General features: G+C 39.4%; 1 protein-coding gene across 4 annotated transcripts in view; it reads right to left on the bottom strand.

Annotated features, from left to right (window-relative positions):
- KRBOX5 (KRAB box domain containing 5) overlaps positions 1–25,454 on the bottom strand; it is a 93,648-nt gene that overhangs the window by 14,354 nt on the left and 53,840 nt on the right. The window contains exon 7 of one of the 4 annotated variants that reach the window (XM_063612776.1): positions 17,195–22,202. The exons of 1 other annotated variant lie outside the window; for it this stretch is intronic. In XM_063612776.1, coding sequence (XP_063468846.1) covers positions 22,183–22,202 — 20 coding nt within the window. In that variant the 3' untranslated portion in view covers positions 17,195–22,182. Of the gene's footprint in view, positions 1–17,194; positions 22,203–25,454 lie in introns of those variants that run through there. 2 more of the 4 variants (XM_063612775.1, XM_055297955.2) reach the window with 2 other exon arrangements.

The following is a 25,454-nucleotide window of genomic DNA, read 5'->3' as shown; positions in this document are numbered from 1 at the left end:
AGCTGGCTTGAATTTCTCCTCAGAAAATGGGATTTTCTTTTCTGTTGCATTGTCAGGCTGCAATTTTCCAAGCTTTTATGATCTCCTTTCCTTATAAAACTGAATGCCTTTAATAGCACCCAAGTCACATCTTGAATGCTTTGCTGCTTAGGAATTTCTTCCACCAGATACCGTAACTCATCTCTCTCAAGTCTAAAGTTCCAGAGATCTCTACAGCAGGAGCAAAATGTCACCAGTCTCTTTGGTAAAACATAACAAGAGTCACCTTTGCTCCAGTTCCCAAAAAGTTCCTTATTTCCATGTGAGACCACCTCAGCCTGGACTTTTTCATCCATATCACTACCAGCATTTTGGGCAAAGCCATTCAATATGTCTCTAGGAAGTTTCAAACTTTCCCACATTTTCCTGTCTTCTTCTGAGCCCTCCAAATTGTTCCAACTGCTGCCTTTTACCCAGTTCCAAAGTCGCTTTTATATTTTTGGGTGTCTTTTCAGCAGTGACCCACTCCTGGTACCAATTTACTGTATTAGTCCATTTTCACACTGCTGATAAAGGCATACTCGAGACTTGGCAATTTACAAGAGAATGAGGTTTAATGGACTTACAATTCCACATGGCTGAGGAAGCCTCACAATCATGGCAGAAAGCAAGGGAGAGCAAGTCACATCTTACATGGATGGTGGCTGGCAAAGAGAGAGAGCATGTGCAGGGAAACTCCCATTTTTAAAATCAACAGATCTCATGAGACTTATTCACTATTACAAAAATAGTATGGGAAAGACCTGCCCCCATGATTCGATTATCTCCCACTGGGTCCCTCCCACAACACGTAGGAATTATAGAAGCTACAAGATGAGATTGGGTGGAGACATAGAGCCAAACCGTATCAGTTGGGGTAGACAACCCTGTGCTGTCAGTCACATAAATGTATATCACATACAATTATGCAGTATATAATACTTGATAATGATAATAAATGATTACGTTATTAATTTATGTATTTACTGTACAACTTCCAGCCCCATAAACTCCATTCATGGTAAGTGCCCTTTACAGATGTACCATTTTTAATCTTTTATATTGTATTTTTTGCTGTACCTTCTCTATGTTTAGGTATCTTCAGATACATAAATATTTACCATTGTGTTTCAACTGCCTATAGCATTCAGTAGAGTAACATGATGCACAGACTTGTAGCATAGGAGCAACAAGCTATACCATATAGCCTAGGTGTGCAATAGGGTTTACCATCTAGGTTTGTGTAAGTACACTCTGTGCTGTTTGCAAAATGATGAAATGCCTAACAACACATATCTATGAACATACCCCCTTGATAAATAACACATGACTGTATATAAAGTCATATCAGAAAACAAAATATTAAAAGTCTTTCCACATTGAAAATCTCTGAATCAAAAGCTTTAAATGATAAATCTTATCAACATCTAATAAATTATTCATGCTAATTCTTCAAAGTAACTTCCAAAAATAGAAGCAACACTTCCCAATTTACTCTATGAGGCCAGGAGTGCCATGATACCAAAGCTGGAAAAAAGCATTGTAAGAAGACTATAGAGAAAAATTCCTAATGACTACAGACACAGAAATCTTTATTAAATACTAGGAAACTTATTCCAGGAACATAATAAATATGACTATATATCATAGCCAAGTGAGATCTTATTTTTATAAATGCAATGTTAGCTTAACATCTAAAAGTCAATTAAGATAATATACAATATTACTTGAATACATGACAAAAAGAACATTTTGATAGACAGAAAAAAATTTGACAAAAATCCAACATACATTGTGATAAAAAAAAAAACCCAGAACGCTACTAATAGAAAAAAAAGTGAGTTCTGCTAAAAGCCATCTATAAAAACCTACAACTAGCATTATACTTAATGGTGAAAGACTGAGTACTTTACTGATAACTTTGGGAACAGGATCATAATTTCCACTTTTAACACTCTATCCAACATTGTACTCCAGCTCGGGAAATTATACTGGAAAGTAAAATAAAATTGTCCAGAATGAATAAAAAAAGTAGAACTGTGTTTCATTGCACACAACATAATCTTCCACATAAAAAATTGTCAGGAATTTACTAAAAACTCACTAGAACTAAGAAATTCATCCATGTCACAAGATACAAGATCAACACATAAATTGAATTGTATTTTATATACTAGCAAACAAAAATCTGAAAATTGAATTAAGGAAACGATTCCATTTACAATAGATCAAAAAGAAATAAATATTTATGAATAATTTTTTAAAAATTAAATTTAAGTTCCAGGACACACGTGCAGGGTGTGCAGGTTTGTCGCACAGGTAAATGTGTGCCGTGGTGGTTTGCTGCACCTCTCAACCCATCACCTAGATATTAAGCCCCACATACATTAGCTATTTATCCTAATGCTCTCCCTCCTCCCACCCCTCAACAGGCCCCAGTGTGTGTTGTTCCCCTCCCTGTGTGCATGTGTTCCCACTGTTCAGCTCCTGCTTATAAGTGAGAACAAGTGGTGTTTAGTTTTCTGTTCCTGTTTTAGTTTGCTAGACATGCATAATGGCTTCCAGCTCCATCCACGTCCCTGCCAACGAAATAATCTCATTCCTTTTTATAGTGTTCCATGGTGTATATGTACCACATTTTCTTTATCCAGGCTATCATTGATGAGCATTTGGGTTGATTCCGTGTTTTTACTATTGCAAATAGTGCTGCAATGAACATATACATGGATGTATCCTTATAATAGAATGATTTATATTCCTTTGGGCATATACCCAGTAATGGGATTGCTGGGTGAAATGGTATTTCTGGTTCTAGGTCTTTGAGGAATTGCCACACTGTCTTCCATAATGGTTGAACTAATTTACATTCCCACCAACAGTGTAAAAGCATTCCTATTTTTGACAGCCTTGCCAGCATCTGTTGTTTCTTGACTTTTTAATAATTGCCATTCTGACTGGCATGACATGGGTATCTCATTGTGGTTTTGATTTGCATTTCTCTAATGATCAGTGATGTTGAACTTTTTAAAATGTTTGTTGGCTGAAAAGTCATCTTTTGAGAAGTATCTGTTCAAGTCTTTTGCCTACTTCTTAACGGGATTGCTCTTTTCTTTTAAATTTGTTTAACTTCCTTGTAGATCCTGGCTACTAGACTTTGTCAGATGGATAGATTGCAAAAATTTTCTCCCATTCTGTAGGTTGTCTGTTCACTCTGATGATAGTTTCTTTTGCTGTGCATAAACTCTTTAGTTTAATGAGATCCCATTTGTCAAGTTTTGCTTTTGTTGCAATTGCTTTTGATATTGTCATCAAAAAATCTTTGCCTGTGCCTATGTCCTGAATGGTATTGCCTAGATTTTCTTCTAGGGTTTTTATACTTTTGGGTTTATATTTAAGTCTTTAATCCATCTTGAGTTAATTTTTGTATAAAGGTTTAAGGAAGAGGTCCAGTTTCAATTTTCTGCATGTGGCTAGCCAGTTTTCCCAGCACTATTTATTAAACAGTGTGGGCGGCAAGCCACCTAGATGCCGAGGCAAGAGACCGAGGACATGAGCTCTTCCAGTATAATAAAATATAAAATAAGAATAGTTATACCAGATATAGATCTTAAATATGATTATATATGAATATCATTAATCATTAGTTTGTAGCAATTACTCTCTATTCCAATGTTATAATAATCCTCACTCTATAATCATAATCTAGGAAAAACCAGGCCATACAGAGATAGGAGCTGAGGGGACATAGTGAGGAGTGACCAGAAGACAAGAGTGTGAGCCTTCTGTTATGCCCGGACAGGGCCACCAGAGGGCTCCTTGGTCTAGCAGTAACGCCCATTGCTGAGCGGACCATGGTCTAGAGGTAGCCTCAGTGTGAAGGGAAAACACCCACTACTTAACAGACTGGGAAAGGGAGTTTCCCTTTCCCTGGGGGAGTTTAGAGAAGACTCTACTCCTCCACCTCTTGTGGAGGGCCTGACATTAGGCTCACCCGCAGTTATCCAGAGGCCTAACCGTCTCCCTGTGATGCTGTGCTTCAGTGGTCACGCTCCTAGTCTGCCTTCATGTTCCATCCTGTACACTTGGCTCTGCCTTCTAGATAGCAGTAGTAAATTAGTGAAAGTACTAAAAGTCTCTGATATGCAGAAATAATGGTGTAAGCTGTCTTTCTCTCTGTCTCCTCTCCCTCTCTGCCTCAGCTGCCAGGCAGAGAAGGGCCCCCTGTCCAGTGGACACGTGACCCACGTGACCTTACCTATTGTTGGAGATGACTCGCACTCTTTACCCTGCCCCTTTTGCTTTGTATCCAATAAATAACAGCACAGCCAGACATTCGGGGCCACTACTGGTCTCTGCGACTTGGTGGTAGTGGTCCCCTGGGCCCAGCTGTCTTTTCTTTCATCTGTCTTGTGTCTTTATTTCTACACTCTCTCGTCTCCGCACACGGGGAGAGACCCACTGACTCTGTGGGGCTGGTCCCTACAAATAGGGAATCCTATTCTCAGTGCTTGTTTTTGTCAGGTTTGTCAAAGATCAGATGGTCGTAGATGTGGGGTCAATTTCTAAGGTCTCTATTCTATTCCACTGGTATTATATGTCTGTTTTTGTATCACTATCATGCTGTTTTGGTTTCTGTAACCTTGTTGTATAGTTTTAAATCTGGTAACATGACTCTAGCTTTGTTCTTTTTGCTTAGGATCATCTTGGCTATATAGGCTCTTTTTTGGTTCCATATAAACTTTATTTTTTTGAGATGGAGTCTCATTCTGTCATCCAGGCTGGAGTGCGGTGGCATGATCCTGGCTCACTACAACCTCCACCTCCTGGGTTCACATGATTCTCCTGCCTCAGCCTCCTGAGTAGCTGTGATTACAGGCACACCCCACCACACCCAGCTAAATTTTTGTGTATTTTTAGTAGAGACAAGGCTTCACTATGCTAGCCAGACTGGTCTTGAACTCCCGACCTCGTGATCCACCCGCCTTGACCTCCCAAAGTGCTGGGATTACAGGCGTGAGCCATCCCTCCTGGCCAAGTTTCCCTGTGAATTTTAAAGCAGTTTTTTTTTCCTAATTCTGTGAAGAATGTCAATGGTAGTTTAATGGGAATAGCATTGAATCTATAAATTACTTTGGGTGGAATGGCCTTTTTCACGGTACTGATTTTTTTTAAATTTTATTATTATTATACTTTAAGTTTTAGGGTACATGTGCACAATGTGCAGGTTTGTTACGTATGTCTACAAGTGCCATGTTGGTGTGCTGCACCCATTAACTCGTCATTTAGCATTAAGTATATCTCCTAATGCTATCCCTCCCCCTGTCCCCCCACCCCACAACAGGCCCTGGTGTGTGATGTTCCCCTTCCTGTGTCCATGTGTTCTCATTGTTCAATTCCCACCTATGAGTGAGAACATGTGGTGTTTGGTTTTTTTTCCTTGCGACAGTTTGCTGAGAATGATGGTTTCCGGTTTCATACATGTCCCTACAAAGGACATGAACTCATCATTTTTTATGGCTGCATAGTATTCCATGGTGTATATGTGCCACATTTTCTTAAGTCAGTGTGGTGATTCCTCAGGGATCTAGAACTAGAAATACCATTTGACTCAGCCATCCCATTACTGGGTATATACCCAAAGGATTATAAATCATGCTGCTATAAAGACACATGCACACATATGTTTATAGCAGCACTATTCACAATAGCAAAGACTTGGAACCAACCTAAATGTCCAACAACAATAGATTGGATTAAGAAAATGTGTACTGATTCTTTCTATCCATGAGCATAGAATGTTTGTCCATTTCCTTGTGTCCTCTCTGATTTCTTTGAGCAGTGGTTTGTAGTTCTCCTTGAAGAGGTCATTCACTTCCCTTGTTAGCTGTATTCCCAAGTATTTTATTCTCTTTGTAGCAATTGTGAATGGGAGTTAATTCATGATTTGGCTCTCTGCTTGTCTATTGTTGGTGTATAGGAATGCTTGTAATTTTTGCACATTGATTTTGTATCCTGAGACTTTGCCGAAGTTGCTTATCAGCTTAAGAAGCTTTTGGGCTGAGATGATGGGGTTTTCTAGATATAGGATCATGTCATCAGCAAACAGAGATGGCTTGACTTCCTCTCTTTTTATTCAAATACACTTTATTTCCTTATCTTGCCTGATTGCCCAGGCCAGAACTTCCAATACTATGTTGAATAGGAGTGGTGAGAGAGGGCATCCTTGTCTTGTGCTGGTTTTCAAGTGGAATGTTTCCAGCTTTTGCTCATTCAGTATGATCTTAGCTGTGTATGTTTGTCATAAATGGCTCTTATTATTTTGAGGTATGCTTCATCAATACCTACTTTACTGAGAGTTTTTAACATGAAAAGATGTTGAATGTTATCGAAGGCCTTTTCTGCATCCATTGAGATAATCATGTGGTTTTTATCTTTAGTTCTGTTTATGTGATGAGTTACATTTATTGATTTGCATATGTTGAGCCAGCCTTGCATCCTAGGGATGAAGCTGACTTGATCATGGTGAATAAGCTTTTTGATGTGTGGCTGAATTCGGTTTGCCATATTTTATTACGGACTTTTGCATCAATATTCATCAGGGATATTGGCCTGAAGTTTCTTTCTTTTTTTTTTTTTCATTGTATCTCTGCCAGGTTTTGGTATCCAGATGATGCTGGCCTCATGAGATAGATAAAAGTCCATCCTTTTCAAGTTTTTGGAATATTTTCAGGAGAAATGGTATGAGCTCCTTTTTGTACCTCTGATAGAATTCAGCTGTAAATCCAACTGGTTTTGGGCATTTTTTGGTTGGTAGGCTATTTATTACTGCCTCGATTTCAGAACTTGTTATTGGTCTATTCAGGAATTGAACTTCTACCAGGTTCAGTCTTGGGAAGCTATATGTGTCCAGGAATTTATTTATTTCTTCTAAATTTTCTAGTTTATTTGCATAGAAGTGTTTACAGCATTCTCTGATAGTTGTTTGTATTTCTGTGGGGTCAGTGGTAATATCCACTTTATCATTTTTTATTATGTCTATTTGACGTTTCTCTCTTTTCTTCTTTATTAGTCTAGTTAGTGTTTTGTCTATTTTATTTTTATTTTTCAAAAAACCAGCTCCTGGATTCATTGATTTTTTAGAGTTTTTCATGTCTCTATCTCCTTCAGATCCACTCTGATCTTGGTTATTTCTTGTCTCCTGCTAGCTTTGGGTTTGTTTGCTCTTCTGTCTCTAGATCGTTTTTTGTGATGTTAAGGTGTCGATTTGAGATCTTTCTAGCTTTTTGATGTGGGCAATTAGTGCTATAAAATTTTCTTTTAACACTGTTTTAGCTGTGTCCCAAAGATTCTTGTACCTTGCCTCTTTTTTCTCATTAGTTTCAAAGAACTTGTTGATTTCTGCCTTAACTTCATTATTTACCCAGGAGTCATTCAGGAGCAGGTTGTTCAATTTCTATATAGTTGTGTGATTTTCAGTGAGGTTCTTAATCTTGAGTTCTAATTTGGTTGTGCTGTGGTCTGAGAGACTGTTTGTTGTGAGTTCAGTTATTTTGCATTTGATGAGGACTGTTTTACTTCCAATTATGTAATTGATTTTAGAGTAAGTACCATGTGGCACTGAGAAAAATGTATATTCTATTGTTTTGGGGTGGAAAGTTCTGTAGGTATCTATCAGGTCCACTTGATCCAAAGCTGAATTCAAGTCCCGAATATTCTTGTCAATTTTCTGTCTTGATCTGTCTAATATTGACAGTGGGGTGCTAAAGTCTCCAACTATTATTGTGTGGGAGTTTACATCTCTTTGTAAGTCTCTAAGAGCTTGTTTTATAAATCTGGGTGCTCCTGTATTGGGTGCATATATATTTCAGATTCTTAGCTCTTCTTGCTGATTGATTCCTTTATGATTATATAATGTCCTTCTTTGTCTTCTTTGATACTTTGTTGGTTTGAGGTCTGTTTTGTCAGAAACTAGGATTGTAACCACTGCTTTTTTCTGCTTTCCATTTGCTTGGTAAATTTTCCTCCATCCCTTTATTTTGAGCCTATATGTGTCTTTGCAGGTGAGATGGGTGTCTTGAATACAGCCCACCGATGGATCTTGATTGACTCTATCCAGCTTGCCATTGTGTGTCTTTTAATTGGAGCATTCAGCCCGTTTACAGTTAAGGCTAATATTGTTATGTGTCAATTTGATCCTGTCAAATGATGTCAGCTAGTTACTTTGAAGATTTGTTGATATAGTTGCTTCTTAGTGTCATTGGTCTTTGTACTTCTGTGTGTTTTTGCAGTGGCTAGTAATAGTTTTTCCTTTCCATATTTAGTGCTTCCTTCAGGAGCTCTTGCAAGACAGGCCTAGTGGTGACAAATTCCCTCAGCATTTGCTTGTCTAAAAAAGATTGTATTTCTCCTTTGCTTATGAAGCTTAGTTTGGCTGGATATGAAATTCTCAGTTGAAAATTCTTTTCCTTAAGAATGTTGAATATTGGCCCCCAATCTCTTATGGCTTTTGGTGTTTTTGCTGAGATGTTTGCTATTACTCCAGTGGCCTTCCCTTTGTAGGTGACCTGGCCTTTTTCTCTGGCTGCCCATAACATTTTTTCCTTCATTTTGCTCTTGGAGAATCTGATGAGTATGTGTCTTGGGATTGATCTTCTCATAAATGATCTTACTGAGGTTCTCTGGATTTCCTGAATTTGAATGTTGGCCTGTCTTACTGAGTTGGGGAAGTTCTCCTGGATGATATCCTGAATTACATTTTGCAACTTTGTTCCATTCTCCCTGTCTCTTTCAGGTGCCCCAATTAGTCGTAGGTTTGTTCTTTTTACATAATCCCATAGTTCTTGGAGGTTTTGTTCATCCTTCTCACTCTTTTTTCTCTAACCTTATCTTATTTCAGCAAGACAGTTTTCAAGCTCTGAAATTCTTCCCTCTGCCTGGTCTATTTGGTTAGTGATACTTGTGCTTGCATTTTGACTTTCTCGTGTTGTCCATCAGGTCTTTTATATTCCTCTCTAAACTGGTTGCTCTGGTTAAGTTCCTTATGTTTTATCATGGTTCTTAGCTTGTTTGCATTGGGTTAGAACATGCTCCTTTATCTCAGTGAAGTTCACTATTACCTGCCTTCTGAAGCCTACTTCTGTCAATTCATCCTTCTCAGCCTCCTCCCTCTTACTGGAGAGGTGTTGTGATCATTTGGAGGAGAAAAGGACCTCTGGCTTTTTGAGTTTTTAGGGCTTTTTCATTGATTCCTTCTCATCTTCGTGAATTTATCTGCCTTCAAACTTTGAAGGTGCTGACCTTTGGATGGAGTTTTGTGGTGACTTTTTTTGTTGACGCTATTGTTGTTGTTGCTTTCTGTTTGTTTTTCTTTTAACAGGGCCTTCTTCTACAGGGCTGCTGTGGTTTGCTGGGGGTCCATTCCAGACACTATTTGCCTAGATTCCTCCCACACCTGGAGGTGTCACCAGTGGAGGGTGTAGAACAGCAAAGATAGCTGCCTTCTCCTTTCTCTGGGATCTCTGTCCCAGAGGGGCACTGTTCTGATGTCAGAAGGAACTCTCCTGTATAAGTTGTCTGGCAATTTCTGTTTGGGGGTGTCTCACCCAGTCAGGAGGCATGGGATCTGGGACCCACTTAACGAAGCATTCTGGCTGCCCCTTGGCAGAGTCAGTGTGCTGCACTGAAGGGAATCCCACTCATCTGGACTGCCCGAATTCCTCAGAGCAAGCAGGGGGATAAGGCTGATCCAAAGAGACTGTGGCTGCCCCTCCCCCCAAGGGTTCAGTCCCGGGGGGATTAGAGTTCTGTCCCTAGACCCCTGGCTGGAGTTGCTAAAATTGCTTTAGGGAGGCCCCTCACCCTCAGTGAGGAGGGTTGGGTCAGGGTCTGGCCTGAAGAGGCAGTCTGGCCACAATCTGCAACAACTGCTGTGCTGCACTGTGGGGAATTCCAAACTGTCCAATCTCCCTGGCACCAGCAGGGGAAAAATGGCAGCCTGGAACTGCAGTGATGGTTGCCACCCCTCCCCCCAGGAGCTCAGTCATCTTAGGCAGCAGGCAGCTGCAGTGATAATGGCCACCCCTCTCCCTGAGAACTAGGTAGTCTTAGGCAGTCTCCAGCCAAGTGGCTGCTGAAAATCTGTACAGCTCTGTGCTTGGGACCCAAGGCTCTGGTGGTGTGGGCTCATGAAGGGGATCTTTTGATCTGTAGGTTGTACAGATCCATGGAAAAATCAATGGTTTCCCAGGCAGGGTAGAAGGATCAGTCAGTGCCTCCCTTGGATGGGATTGGGTGCTCCCCTTGCCCTCTGTGGTTCCCAGGTAAGCCATCGCATCGCCCTACTTTTCCTACATAGTTCGTCATGTCAACTGTGTAGTCAATCCCTTTGAGAGAACCTGGATACCTCAGTTGCTGGTGCAGGATTCACTTGCCATTTTCATTCTTTTCACTGGGAACCTTCAACTGCAGCTGTTTCTAGTTGGCTATCTTGGTCCCTTCCTCCCATGGATAAATTTAACAAAAGAAATGCAAGGACTTTACACTGGAAGATTATCTTATGCTAAAATAAATCCAAGAGCAGAATAAGTGGAAAAAATCCAATATTAAATGATAATATTGTAAAGAATACAATATCCCACAAATTGACCTAAAAACTAAATGGAGTCTCTTCAAATTTAAACTATAGCTTCTATAGTTTTTATAGAAATTGACAAAGTTTCTCAAATTTTCCTATATTTCCATAGTTTTTATAGAAATTGACAAGCTTTCTCAAAATCCACATACACATGCAAAGTAAACCAAAAACATAAACATAATCCTTAAAAGGAATAACAAAATTCACCCGGGCGTGGTGGCTCATGTCTGTAATCCCAGCACTTTGGGAGGCCAAGGCGGGTGGATCACCTGAGGTCAGGAGTTCAAGACCAGCCTGATCAACATGAAGAAACCCCGTCTCTATTAGAAATATAAAATTAGCCAGGCGTGGTCATGCATGCCTGTAATCCCAGCTACTCGGGAGGCTGAGGCGGGAGAATTGCTTAAACCTGGGAGGCGGAGGTTGCAGTGAGCCGAGATCATGCCATTGCACTCCAGCCTGGGCCAGAAGAGCAAAACTCCGACTCCAAAAAAAAAAAAAAAAAAAAAGGAATAACAAAATTCTATAACTTAAACTCAATAAAATTAATTTTTATTCACTACAAAGTAACAATAATCAAGCCTGTGGTGGTAGCACAGGGATAGATTCATATAGAACAATGAAATAGATAGGAAGTTTCATTAATAAACATGCATTTATGGTAAAGTGATTTTAACAAAGGGGCCAAGAAGTTTCTGAGGAAAGAAAAGTCTTTTCAACAAATGATACTGGAAAATTGGATATTGGCCTGCAAAATAATGACACTGCACTCCTAACTCAAATCACACATCAAAAAACAAAAAAACAAGCCAACCAACCAACCAACAAAAGTTGAAAAGGCCATACACTTAAATGTAAGTGCTGAAACTAAAAAATTCTTAGGAGGAATATTAAAGTTTTGCAACCTTGCATTAGGCAATGATATTTTAGATTTTACACTAAAGGACAATCAAAAAGGGAAAACTATACTTCACCAAATTTAAAATGTTTTATTCTTCAAACACCATGAAAATATAAAAATGAAAGTCACTGAATGAGAGAAATCACCCTAGCTGACACTTTGATATGGGATTTTTAGTCTCCAGAATTGAGTACATTTTTGTTTCTAAAGCCACCCAGCATGAGATAATCTGGTAATGTGGTATGGCAGCCCCAGCAAACTGACAGTCTATTAGAACAAACACAGGATGTCCCCTACGGTGTGTCTGAGATGACCACAGAATAGAATCACGCCAATCTTCACCAGCACAGAAAGGCTGCACCACTGTGGGAAACAGCCTCCCTTATGGAATATTATGAAGACAAGTGAGGGCACAGGTTCTGACCTGGCAGGGTTATGATGATATGTTTTATAAGATTAAAAGTTATAGACAAACGTTACAATAGCCTAAACCCCTCCCTTTCCTATATAAACCACCCAATTTAGAGTGATGGTTAAGATTGGAGGTCTGGAAGAGTAGTGGAGCTGCCTGCTACATGGAATACTTGGGGCAAGTTGTTAAAACAATAAAAACAGCAACAACATGCAAAGATACTCATGGCCTATTGTAAAGTAAAAACAACGCAAAAGTGTTTTCTCTGATATTTCTAGAAGTAAGTGAACAGGGACTTTCCACCTAGCCAAGTTGCCACTGGGGACTAATGGAGGCCAGGTTCCTTTGGGAATGGGACTATCGGCCAGTAAATTGGTAAAAATATAGGACAGAGCCCAGGGGAGTATCTATACTCAGGTTTAGGCCCTGGGCCCACTCTGGTCATCTCAGGTCCTTGTCTGTGATGACCCTTCTGTGCTTACTCTCATGCTTGCCCAGCAGTGACCACGGTTGGTGATGTGGCACAACTGTCTTTTTTCCAAGGAGATACAGTTGGACCTATCAAACAGCTCTTCACTGATCTCCTGCATGGAATTCTGCAAATAGAGTACCCAGCAAATTGATTGAGAGGTGTTAGTGGCCTGCTTGGCTGTTCCCACAAGGAGATGCTCTGATTAAAGTTCTGCATCCTAGATTAGGCACAGAGGAGCATCTCCATGAACCTCCAGCCAGGGCAAAAACCACATGACAGCTTGAGGTCTCAAAATCAAATCTGAGTAAACAAGCTTAATCCCCAACACTCACCTCCCCATCCTGCCAGCCATGACCTGGGGTATGAACACAGTAGAGTTCCAGCACCTAACAACCTGCTCCTTCCCAGGAAGAGCCTCACCTCACCTTCTGCTCCCCACGCCTACACACATATATGGTGATGAGGAGAGGATATGAGGTTGTCCAGATGGGATCTCAAGTGAGGATTGGTCTGGAAAGGGCTACCCTGTGGTTACTTTGGCGTACCTCTTGCCAAATGACCTGAAGCATGGAGGTTGGGGATTGAGAGCTGAGCCAAATTCTGCATCTTTTTAGAAAAGTCTCTCACTGAAGCAAGAGCTTCGAAAAGTTAGGATACAGCAGAACATCTTGCTCTCTTGACAGTCTCTGGCTAACTAAGCTTGCTAGGAGACTGTCTTCAGAAATGTGAGTGCCTAGTTACCAAAGTTCTAAGTTCTGTAGGGGTCTTTCACCAAGGAAGTGAGGTCACTTCTTCAAGGTTTCATCATTCTTTTACTAAGACCTACCCATAGGCTTCTCTAGGATGCTGACTGCTCATCTTCCTTCTCCATGTTATTTTATTACCTGCACACAGTCATGCAAACACAGACCTCTCTCCCCCAGACTCTGAGAAGACTCAGTGAAGCCAGGACCACAGGTTGAGGAGAGCTAGGTCAGAACCTCCTTTTAATAAATTCATGAGTTATGTCATCCTAGATATGTCATTGTGCTTCTCAGGGGCTCCACAGTCTCCCAACCTGCACAACAGAGATCATGCTAGTTACCCAGTTCTAAGAGAACTCATCAGGAGTTACCTAATTCTAAGGGAACTCATCAGGAGCATGTGAAATAATACAATGGTCATAAGTTGGTATCACATGTAGCTAATATAAAAAGACAGAGATGGAAGAATTACATGGGTGGAACAACTCAAACATGCCTGGGTTTTATAAGTTGCATGTTGAGAAAGTCACTTCCCCTCCTGGTCTCATTTTCCAAGATCCACCATAAGGGAATTGAAATTAAATAAAATTTCAATAAGGTCATCCTGAGGCAATAGACCTTCCAACGTCTTCTCATTCTATTTAGAATCAGGTCCATTTGTCTCACCTTGGCCTCTGTGGTGAGCAGCCTCTGTGGTGGTTCACGAAGATCCCCATTTCCCAGTATACACATCCTGGTGTAACCAGTAAGTGGTTAGCGACTCACCTCTTGGCAAAAGAATACAACTGAAGCTATGGAATGTCACTTCCTTACTAAAATATTGGCTTTTACCTTTTACTTTCTCTGTCTGGTGCTCTTAATTCCTTCCTTCCTTCCCCTACCCCCTGTGGTGTAGGAGATTGGTCAGCGTGGTGGGGAAAATTATAAGGAAAGATACAAACCTTCTTGGAAGGCTGGGAGGTTTTGCAAAAGCTTCTAAATAAAATTTGGCTGAAGGCAGCCAAATTCCCTTCTCTGGAGCCTGAGAGCAAAGGGTAGACAAAAAGGGAATGTAAATGAATTTATCTAGATAAATTTGTTTACTCCTGTCTCCAGAAACCAACTTTTGATAATTCATGCACAGGATTGCTCTCTACTCAGGGGTTTGACAATGTTTATTACCCCCAAATTGTGTTTACTCCAAGCCTTTGTCATTAAATCTATGCTTAATAAATGTGAGCATCGCCAGCTTATAGGGCGATAAGCACTCTTGGCTGAGCTGCACTCTCATCAGTGGTTCTAAGGGGTGTAGTCCCCCTAGCCACACTGTCAGGCAAAATACCTGTGTCAGCATACTTCTTTCATCTGTCGCTCAGCCAGAGTCTGCAGGACAAACTCGGCAGGCTGTGCCCCATGTGAGGAATGCTGCAATGGATCATGACGGAACCCTCAAAAATGAAGGTGAAGAAATTGTGCAGTAAGTCATTGGTGCCCCCTTGGGATTTCCAAGTTTGAGGGAAATGTTTAGGCTAGGGTTTCATCATGGGACAACAGTTATCAGCTCAACAGCAACAGTATATAAAAGTATTGAAACAGCTGCTTAAAGCTAGTGAAGCCTCAGTTTCATGGGCTCAATTAAGGGACCTAATACAATCTGTTGTTTCCCATAACCCATGGTTCCCAGAAGAAGGTATGCTAGACGTACAGCTCTGGGAACAAGTGGGGAAAGGTCTTAAACAACATCATGAACAAGGGCAACAAGTCCCAGTAACATCTCTAACATTATATGCTTTAGTTAGGGCTGCTTTGGTCCCACTCTACACAGAAAAGCCTAAAAGGTAAGGGAGGAGGAACCATCACCTACCTTACCGCCTCCTCCTCCCTCAGCCCTGCCATTAACAGGCAAAAATACCAAAGAGGAAACAGAGGTTTTGCCTGAGCCCCCTCCTCCAATAAATTGGAAAAAGACAAGGGATACACTACAGCTATGGGACCCTGTCTTGGGCAAGTGGCATTAGAAGGGGAGCTCTTAACCTGCCCAGTAATGCAAGATCGACAGGCAATCAAGTATCTGAACGCATTTCTTTTGATGCTTATAAAGAGATAAGAAAAAGCACTAAAGAAAATGGAGCTGCTAGCCATTTACAAAAGGAATAATTGAAGCCATAGCAGACAACTTCTGTACGAGTCCATGGGACTGGTCAGTGCTAGCTAAAAAACCTTTAGAGCCCAGCCAATACCTCCTCTGGAAGGCAGAATATGATGAGTTATGTGAACAACAAGCCAACCAGAATCAATTGGCCAGGCAAGACATAACAACTGCTATGCTCCAGGGTAGGGGTCCCCATGCCAATGTACAACTACATTTTGATACCCAAGCCTATGCACAAATGTCTTTGTGTGCTCTCAGGGCTTGGGACCGAATTTCCGAAAGCAGTGTTCAACAGGGATCTTTCGTAATTGTTCCATAAGGGCCTCAGGAGCCATTTGTTGAATTTATCAATTAGTTCACCCAGGCAATTAAGAGATAAATTAGTCATGCCCAGGCTGCTGATATCTTATTGCTGCAATTGGCTTATGAAAATGCTAACATCGACTGCCAGCAAGCAATGCAGGCAATTAGAGGAAAGGCAGCCACAGTCAGGGAACTTATACAAGCAAATCAACTGGTGGGGACTGAAACACATGAAGCCAAAATATTGGCTATGGCATTAGGGCCTCCTAAAGTGAAAAAGGAGAAAAACCCAAATTGTTTTCTAATGTGGAGAGCCAGGTCATATTAAGAGGGAATGCCCGAACAGTAGAGACCAAGGTAACTCAGGAAAAGAACCCCCTTTTATATGCCCCCGATGTAAAAAGGGGAAATATTGGGCAAATCAATGCAGGTCCAAATTTGAATGCCAGCAGCTTTCCTCGGTCAACGGAAAGCCCACAGTCCTCTCTCAGAGCAGCCACCACTGGGAGCACAGGACTGAACTTACTCTGCCCCAACGAATTAGTGCTAAAAGGAGAAGACCCTAAAAGGGGCCCACTGCCTCTGGGAACAGTGGGAGTAGTCCTAGGGTGATCAGGCCTATCCAGTAAAGGAATTAATATGCTCACCAGGGTAATTGATAGTGATTATCAAGGTGAGATATTAGTTATGATGGAATGTAAAGGTCTGCATATTCTTCCTCCTGGATCAAAGGTAGCTCAATTACTACTCTTACCATACTGGGTCCCCAACGGCCAGGGAAAGGAAAGGGGAAAGGGAAGTTTTGGAAGCATGAGATCCACAGGAGTATATCAGAACCAATTAATCACTGATCAGAGACCCATGATCACCTTAAAAATTGGAAATAAAAATTTTACTGGCTTATTGGACACAGGGGCAGATATTTCAATCATTAGTGATCAAAACTGGCCAGAAACTTGGCCTTGAGTCACTAAGAAACAAAAAATTGTCAGCATCGGGGAAGTGCACACAGCCAAGTAGAGCACACGCCCCCTAACATGTCGCGATTTAGAGAGAAGAAAGGCAGTTATACAGCCTCTAATCATGCCCATCCCTGTTAATCTTTGGGGATGGGGTCTATTAGCCCAATGGGGGGGGGGGGGTCACTCTGCAGATGCCTAATAATGGCCACTGTTATTATCCCTCCCCTACCCCTGATGTGGCTCTCTCAAGATCCAATTGTGGTAGAACAGTGGCCTTTAAAGGGAGAGAAATTATAATGAGCCCATGAATTAGTTAAGGAGCAATTAAAAGCCGGCCATACAGAACCATCAAACAGCTCTTAGAATTCACCCATTTTCGTCGTTCCCAAAAGTTCTGGCAAATGAAGACTTTTGCGTGGCTAACGGGCTATCAATGCTAATTTGCAACCTATGGAGCCCCTTCAACAGGGCCTCCCTTCCCATGTGGCGATTCCTCAAGATTGACCTATAGTCATTATTGACTTAAAAGACTGCTTTTATACTATTCCCCTTGTAGAACAGGAGAGGGGAAAATTAGTGTTTATAATATCAGCTATCAATAATGAAAGGCCAGCTCACCAATTTCATTGGAAAGTACTTCCTCAAGGAATGCTGAACAGTCCTACCCTGTGTCAGTATCATGTAAATTGGGCTTTGCTCTCCAGTAGAAACAAATTTCCTAGTTGCAAGGTTATTCATTTTATGGATGACATTTTACTAGCAGCCCCAACGGAGCCAGTCCTTTTAAGTTTATATGCCTCTGTCGTAAAGAATACACAGTTAAGAGGTTTAATCCCTGAAAAGGCACAATTGTCTTCTCCTTGGAAATATCTTGGATACATACTAACTTCCCAGTCAGTAAGACCTCAAAAGGTTAAATTAAATACTAGCAACTTACACACCTTAAATGATTATCAAAAATTACTGGGTGATATTAATTGGCTTCGTCCCACCTTGAGCATAACCACTGATAAGTTACAAAACCTGTTTTCTATCCTAAAGGGCAACACAGCCCTAGACTCTCCCAGGTATTTAACTCCTGCAGCAAAAAGGGAAATCGAGGAAATAGAGCAAGCTATTTCTCAGAGGCAACTAGATTGCACAGACCCACAACATTCAGTTAAATTGTTTGTTTTTCCTACTAAACATTCCCCAACAGGATAGCCCCAGGGCTATGCTTCCTAGAATGGATTTTTTGCTCACATACTGGGACTAAAACACTATCTCTCTATATCCAGCTAGTTAGTAAAGTCAACTATACATGCCACAGATTATGCAATCAGTTGCTAGGTTATGACCCTGATGTCATAAGAATTCCTTTGAGTAAAAAGCAATTCGAAGGAGTACTACCCCCATCTCTAGATCTTCAGACAGCACTCTCTGATTATGCAGGTCATATAGAGCATGCCCTTCCTACTGACAAACTACTTCAGTTCTTTTTTTTTTTTTCTTTTTTTCGAGACGGAGTCTTGCTCTGTCGCCCAGGCTGGAGTGCAGTGGCGCTCTCTCAGCTCACTGCAAGCTCCACCTCCCGGGTTCACGCCATTCTCCCGCCTCAGCCTCTCCGAGTAGCTAGGACTACAGGCACCCACCACCATGCCTGGCTAATTTTTTTGTATTTTTAGTAGAGACGGGATTTCAATGTGGTCTCGATCTCCTGACCTCGTGATCCGCCCGCCTCGGCCACCCAAAGTGCTGGGATTACAAGCGTGAGCCACCGCGCCCAGCCTACTTCAGTTCTTATCTCATACTCCAGTAGTTGTGCCTAGAAAAGTAGTTCACTCCCCCATAACTAACACTTCAACGCTTTTTACTAATGGCTCTGGTAAAAATGGAAAAGTGGCTATTTGGTGGAGACCGCATAATTCCCTAACTCATTCTGAATTTACTAGTACTCAGAGAGCTGAGGTTGGAGCCATAATACTGGCCCTGGAGACCTTTTCTGCTCAGCCCATGAATACTGTTACTGACTCTGCTTACTCTATTGCATGACACATTAGCCTACCTCCTCTTTTTAATAAATATTTAGAGAGGATGGAAAAATAAATGTGAATAACATACACAAAATAATTTAGTAAATGAAGAATGGTATGAACAAATAGAAATTTGAGGAAGCAGAGTGGTTAGTATGTAGTAGCCCCTACAATGTGTTAGGGATTATTCTAAGCCAATTACATATGGACTTAATACCGGAAATGTATAATACAGAAATTCATGAAAAATGACAAACTAAGCCATTTACAATCCTGTTAGGTAAAATTAAGACCATCACAGAAATAAAATGTTTTGGTATACAGTAACTAAATGAACATAAACATGCTAAATATAGTTTCACTAATTAGGTAGAGAAAAATGCGTAGCATTTTTCACCAGTAAAGAGAAGATACACATTATATTCTAGTACCAGAGGTGAAAAAAACTGAATGACAAAGTGTAGGCCTAACAATGACATGAATTTTATGATAGCAGAAATTCAAGAGGTCACTATTTTCAAGGCAACTAAAATGACACCAGAAATTATAAATTGTAAACAACAAGTACTATCTAGCCACACATAAATTTCCCTTGTCTCTTTTAGTTTATAGAACAAGTAGAAATCCAGACAGATTCTTTTGTAAATTCAGAAACATGCTAAAAAGGAAGCAGAGTGATTAAAGCCAAAAGACCTGAATTCGGGTAAATAATTTTATCAATATTATTTTAATATTATAAACAGTAATTCTGGCTGTATCTAGATCAGTTCTGTTCATTGGCATGAAGTATATAGTTTCAGAAACGTGCAAAAAACAAATTTTTAAGTATCAAAAAACTACTGTTTACAAATTACTATTACCACCTGGTATATTCGAGAGGAATATTCTGAATGAAGAAATGGGATATCTCATAAGATTCTGCTGTATGCTGCACAATGTCTACTGAAATATTTTACTCATGTACACTGTGAATATGCTTTTAGGAAAATGCTAGATATTATTAAATATTTTAATATAGACAACTAAAAAAATCCTCAAGAAGTTACAAGAACCTTTAAGTTGCTGAATGGAGTTAAAGGAAAATATAAGAACCTCACAGGAGCAGAAGTAAATCAAGATAATGATTCAGAGTATTCAAACTGAGAAAAAAATGCTCCCTTCAGATACTGACTCATCACAAAGATGTCAAATCTATGCATGTTTTTCATCTTGTTCCCAGGGAAAATGAAAGAAACACTGGAAACAATATGACTATAGACACCCCAAATATGTTATCTCCCAAAAGTGAGAACCAAAGGAAAAACTGAGTGATATAATAAGGAAGAAATGTCTGAAGAAAAAATATGCAACAGCTTTGCACATTGGAATTATATTTAAAATGTTTAAATGAATATAATGAAAAGTAGAAAATCAGTGTTTATTTTTGTGGAAAGAACAAATAACTAAAGTTTAAAAGCCACATTTGAACAACAGCCCAATAGAATATGAATAATACAAAATTAAGTTACTAGACAATGTATAGGTTCACCACTAAATTAAACAGAGATGATAAGAGGACTAGTGAATTAGAATATTGAGCAGAATGAATACAGCCAAATACAGTAGAAATACAATTTCATAAAGTATCATTTTAAAGACTATAACGAGGAGCAAAACATGCCTAATTGTTTCACCAGAACAATGAGTATGAATTGGCCACAGCAAATAAGGCCAGTCAGATTCAAGGACTGGATAAACAGAATCTTTCCCTCCATGGGAGTAGCTAAAAACATGCATTGCAATGGGCATGGATACAGAGAGGAATGAATTGTTCCCATTACTGCAATCAGTATCATTATGCTTTGTCTTGCATAACTGTTCCAAGTCAAGTAACTAGTCTATTAAGAGGCTGGGATGGGACTCAGGGTCAACTCTGCCTGACTCCAAAGCCCATGAACTCCATGGGCCCTTGAGGTTCTGGAGAGTGCCACTTTTGCGACAGAAGTAGGATTCCTTAGACATTCTCATCCATCTATTATTCTTCACTATTGGGAATAATCTCCTTGGACAATGCTTCTGAAGCAACTTGGAAGGTCTTCAAATAATTTGAGAAAGTGTCTAAGGGCTGAGCTTAGGAAATCAAGGGCCAACATTACTCATTTCTTATCATCAGAGAAATTGGAAAGCACATAAGAACACACTCCACATGTTTGCAAATTCTCACGTTTGCAAATTCTTTTCATTTTAGTATTTTCAGGTTATTTATGCTTTGAAAACAAATTAAATCAAATTACTGTGCCTGCAATAACCTCTTACTCTAAAAGCAAGTGACATAAAAAATAGATCTGTAGAGAGACACTTCTTCCTGCCGCAATTTCCAAGACTCCAAATGAAGGAATGTTCACAGGGCACATACCTGCAGCACACATGGAAATCACACACAGCTAATGCATCCCTCACCCTGAAACAGTGGGTCTCACCCCTGGCTCCACATTACAGTCACATGCGGAGGCCCTACAATTCCCAAAACCCAAATTGCAACAGACCAATAAAATCAAAATCCCTGGAGTAAGGCCCAGACACCAGTATTATTTAAAGTTCTCCAGGTGATTACAGAATTTAGCCAAGCCCCCAAAGTACTGCTTTCAGCCAAAATTTTTTGGTGTACTAGTTGCAAATTGTCTGTTGAATTAATGTAAAATGCTTACTCCTGAGTTGCAGCCTTTCAGTCATACCTGTATTATCTACTCACCTTTGCAGGAACTGACCTTTGCTACTCCTTTTGTTCCTGATCAACATGCTCCACATGTACTGAGTGCATAGTATGCCCAGGGTCCTGTGCTAGGTGTCCTGGCTTTCAGAGCATCACTGTGGGGGAAAACTTTGCTGGGAAAAAGTTTCATCTCAAAAAATCAAAACCATGCCACTTACCAAATGAAGGCAAAAATGGAAAGACCCAAGAGGTGTCCATAAGATTAGGACATTGATACTTTAGAATATTCAAACCCATCTGCTAATGCCATGAGATTGTGTTCCATATTATGACAAAAGAAAACACTGCCAATATTCTGAGATAGTGAGTTAGGATTTTGGTGCAAATATGTAATATTTAATTTTTTATTGATATACAACATTACATACAGAAACATACATGTAAAGCTTTTTGGATTATAACAGATAATTTACATAACTGAGGAATAGAACCAGCTTTACTCCTGCCCAGAAAATAAATTTCTCCCTCCCTCCCTGTCCAAAGGTAAACAAGATCCTGAGCTAACATTGTAAATTAATGTTGTGCATTTATACAAATGCTATTAAAGACATAAAAATAAAATATATAGACCTGCCTCCAGCTTCAACTACTAATCATGTACCACTTCTGCTTCATCTATACTTCAATCCTTTCCCTACCCCCACCCACTTAATTTTTTTAAGATTTTTTTTGTGAAGATGTACATACATTGCAAGGCATAAACCTTAACTGTACATGTTAGACAAATAAATAGACCTGTATAAACTTCACCCCTTTTCGAAGCAATACTTTCATCACCCTCAGAAAATTCACTTGTCTTTGGTCCTTTTTCTCAAGCAGATATTAGCTCTGTGTTGATTTTTTTCACCATAGGATTATTTTGCCTGGAATAGAATACACAAATACATAAAGTACAATTTTGTGTCCAACTTTTCTCTTATTGAGCAGGTTTGTGAATTTTTTCCAGGATGTGTGCTTGACTTTTCGTATTTCTGAGCTGTATTTTGTTCTAAAAGCTATACAATTAGTTCATTTTCTTATTGATGGACATTTTGGTTGTTTCCTGTTTTGGGCTATTATGACTAAAAGATACATAAATATTGTGCAAATAAATATTTTATATTTAACTCCTTTTTTAGCATTTACAGTACACTTCTTTGCATTTTTTAGTGGTTGCTGCAGGGAATACAATATGAATCTTTAACATATCAACCAAATCTACTTTTAGAGTTAATACTATACTGTCTTAAATATAAAACATGAAAAATTTGCTACAGAACAGTTCCATTTATCTTCTTATTCCATGTGTTATAAATTTTACAACTACAAACTATAAATCCTACAATACAGTGTTATAATTTGTTTCAAACAGTCACAAGTCTAAGAAATTAAGAAAAAACAGTATTAATAAATATTAGATGGTAGATACTTAAAATATGCAAATACACTTTTCTTTTCTTTTCTTTTTTTTTTTTTTTGAGACAGAGTTCCGCTCTTGTCACCCAGGCTGGAGTGCAATGGCATGATCTTGGCTCAAAGCAACTTCTGCTTCCCAGGTTCAAGTGATTCTCCTGATTCAGCCTCCCAAGTAGCTGGGATTATAGGCGCCCACCACCATGCCCGACTAATTTTTGCATTTTTAATAGAGACGGGGTTTCACCATGTTGGCTAGGCTGGTCTTGAACTCCTCACCTCAGGTGATCCACCTGCCCCGGCCTCCCAAAGTGCTAGGATTACAGGCATGTGCCACCGAGACTGGCCCAAATACACTCTTTAGTGTTTAAGTTTTTCCTGAAATTTTTGAATTCCTCAGGGAATCTTCCCTACAGTAATTATTACTGTGATGTTCTAGTGTTGATTTATTTTGCATTATCCAACTACATTGATTTGTATTTTGAATATTGTAGATTTCATTCCTTCTTTCCTTATTTAATCTCTTTTATTCACACAGTAGAGATGAGTATTATTTTATTCTGTGGGCCATAATCCAAAGCTATCATAACTTATGGCTCATATTGTTGGAGCTTGGACCATTGGGAGGTCTTTCAGGTTGGCTCCCTTTGAAAAGTCCCCATCATTTTTATTAAGCACTTTTTTCTTTGTGGCTTTACAAGATACTCTAGCTCAACTTGTATTTTCTTTTTTTTTTTTTTTAAGAGATATAAGACTATTTTTATTATGGAGAATTTATAAAATAGCTATGAAAATATAATTCTATTTGAATCAAATTAAACCGTCTTCAAGAGAAATCAAATTATTATAAATTACATTATATTCACTATATTTTAGTGTTTGGATATTTTTGTTATTATTTTTATGGTTTTTTTGTTATTATTATTATAGTTTAAGTTTTAGGGTACATGCGCACAATGTGCAGGTATTCAACTTGTATTTTCTAACTTCAACCCTTGGGTCCTTTTAATGAATGTTGTTTAGAAACCAAGATTGTAGACCTAGGTGTGTTGATACAAGATGTCACTGGTTCTTGGCCCTCAAGAGTTTGGAACATTATCTCTGAATTATCTATCTATCTATCTATCTATCTATCTATCTATCTATCTATCATCTATCTACCTACCTACCTACCTACCTATCTTTATATCTATTCATCCATCCATCCATCCACCCACCCATCCATCCATCCATCCATCCATCCAGATATATCAGTCATGGGTTCATCCTGATATTTCCAACTTTGGGCTAGGACCACAAGATTCATGCTAGCATTCACCATTTAACTTTTGTGAACTACACTGAGAAACAGCCTCCATATATTATATAATAACATGTAAAATTGTTTCAGAATTGCTAATGCATATCCTTGTAGGAAAATAAAATATTACTCAGTAGAATACAGCATTTGTGTAGTCTTACAGCACTCAATCAAAACACTGTTTTTCAAAGTGACTTAGATGCAGACCTTTTATCCCCATCCTCCTCAGTAGGGTTATGTCTATAGGTAGATGACAGGTAATTTGTTCGTTTATAGACAGAGTCTCACTCTGTTACCCAGGCTGGAGTGCGTGGCACAAACTTGGCTCACTGTAACCTTCATCTCCTCAGTTCAAGCAATTCTCCTGCCTTTGCCTCCTGAGTAGCTGGGATTACAGGTGTGTGCCACCACATCCAGCTAATTTTTGTATTTTCAGTAGAGACGAGGTATCACCATGTTGGCCAGGCTGGTCTCAAACTCCTGACCTCAAATGATCCTCCTGCCTCAGCCCCCCAAAGTGCTTGGATTACAGGTATGAGCCACTGCACCTAGCCAGATGACAGATAATTTGTAATACAATGAGACTCATTTGTCACTGTCTGCATTACATCTGAATTTCCCCAACATCCTGGTTAATTTTTTAAAATTTGCATGGAGTAAAATTTACTCTTTGTGGTGTACAGTTTATTGGGTTTTGACAACTGTGTAGTCACATATCTATTTCCACAGTACCACACTAAACTGTTCAATCATCCTCCAAATTTTTTCTTGTTGCCCCTTTGTAATCAATGCCTGTCCTCCTCCCATTCTTTGGCAACCACTAATCATTTTCCATCCCTCTAATCTTTCATGAAAGGTGATAAAATAGAATCATGTAATATATAGCCTTGCTGATCCGACAGTCTTAATTTAGGGAAATGTATTTAAGATTCATACATGTAGTAGTGGAGATCGATAGTTTTTTCCTTTTTGTTAACAACACACTTCTTTTGTATGGACATAACACAGTTTATTACCCATTCACCTAGTGAGGGACATAAGACTTATTTCTAGCTTTTTGCAAATATGAATATAGTGGCAACAAATATCTACAAACAGGTTTTAATCACTAGTTTTCGGTTTTGTATAATAAATGGCTGGGGTGGGACATCTAGTTCAAATAATAAGTATATGACTAACTTTATAAAAAATGGTTAAACTATTTTCTAAAGTTACTATGTCATTTTGCATTCCTAATTTGAGTAGCTCCAAATCCTAACAAGCACTTGGTATTCACGTTAATTTTTTTTTTAGCCATTCTCATAGGTGTGTGATATCTCACTGTGGCTTGGTTTCATTTTTTAAAGAATTCTGCTGAATACAGAATTTTGTGTTGATACTAGGTTTTCCTATCTGAAATTTTAAAATGTAATTCCATTGTCAT

Source organism: Symphalangus syndactylus, chromosome 11 (assembly GCF_028878055.3).
Source record: "Symphalangus syndactylus isolate Jambi chromosome 11, NHGRI_mSymSyn1-v2.1_pri, whole genome shotgun sequence".
Lineage (NCBI taxonomy): Eukaryota > Metazoa > Chordata > Mammalia > Primates > Hylobatidae > Symphalangus > Symphalangus syndactylus.
The sequence above is the reverse complement of the archived record's forward strand: the minus strand, read 5'-3'. Positions and strand labels throughout refer to the sequence as shown.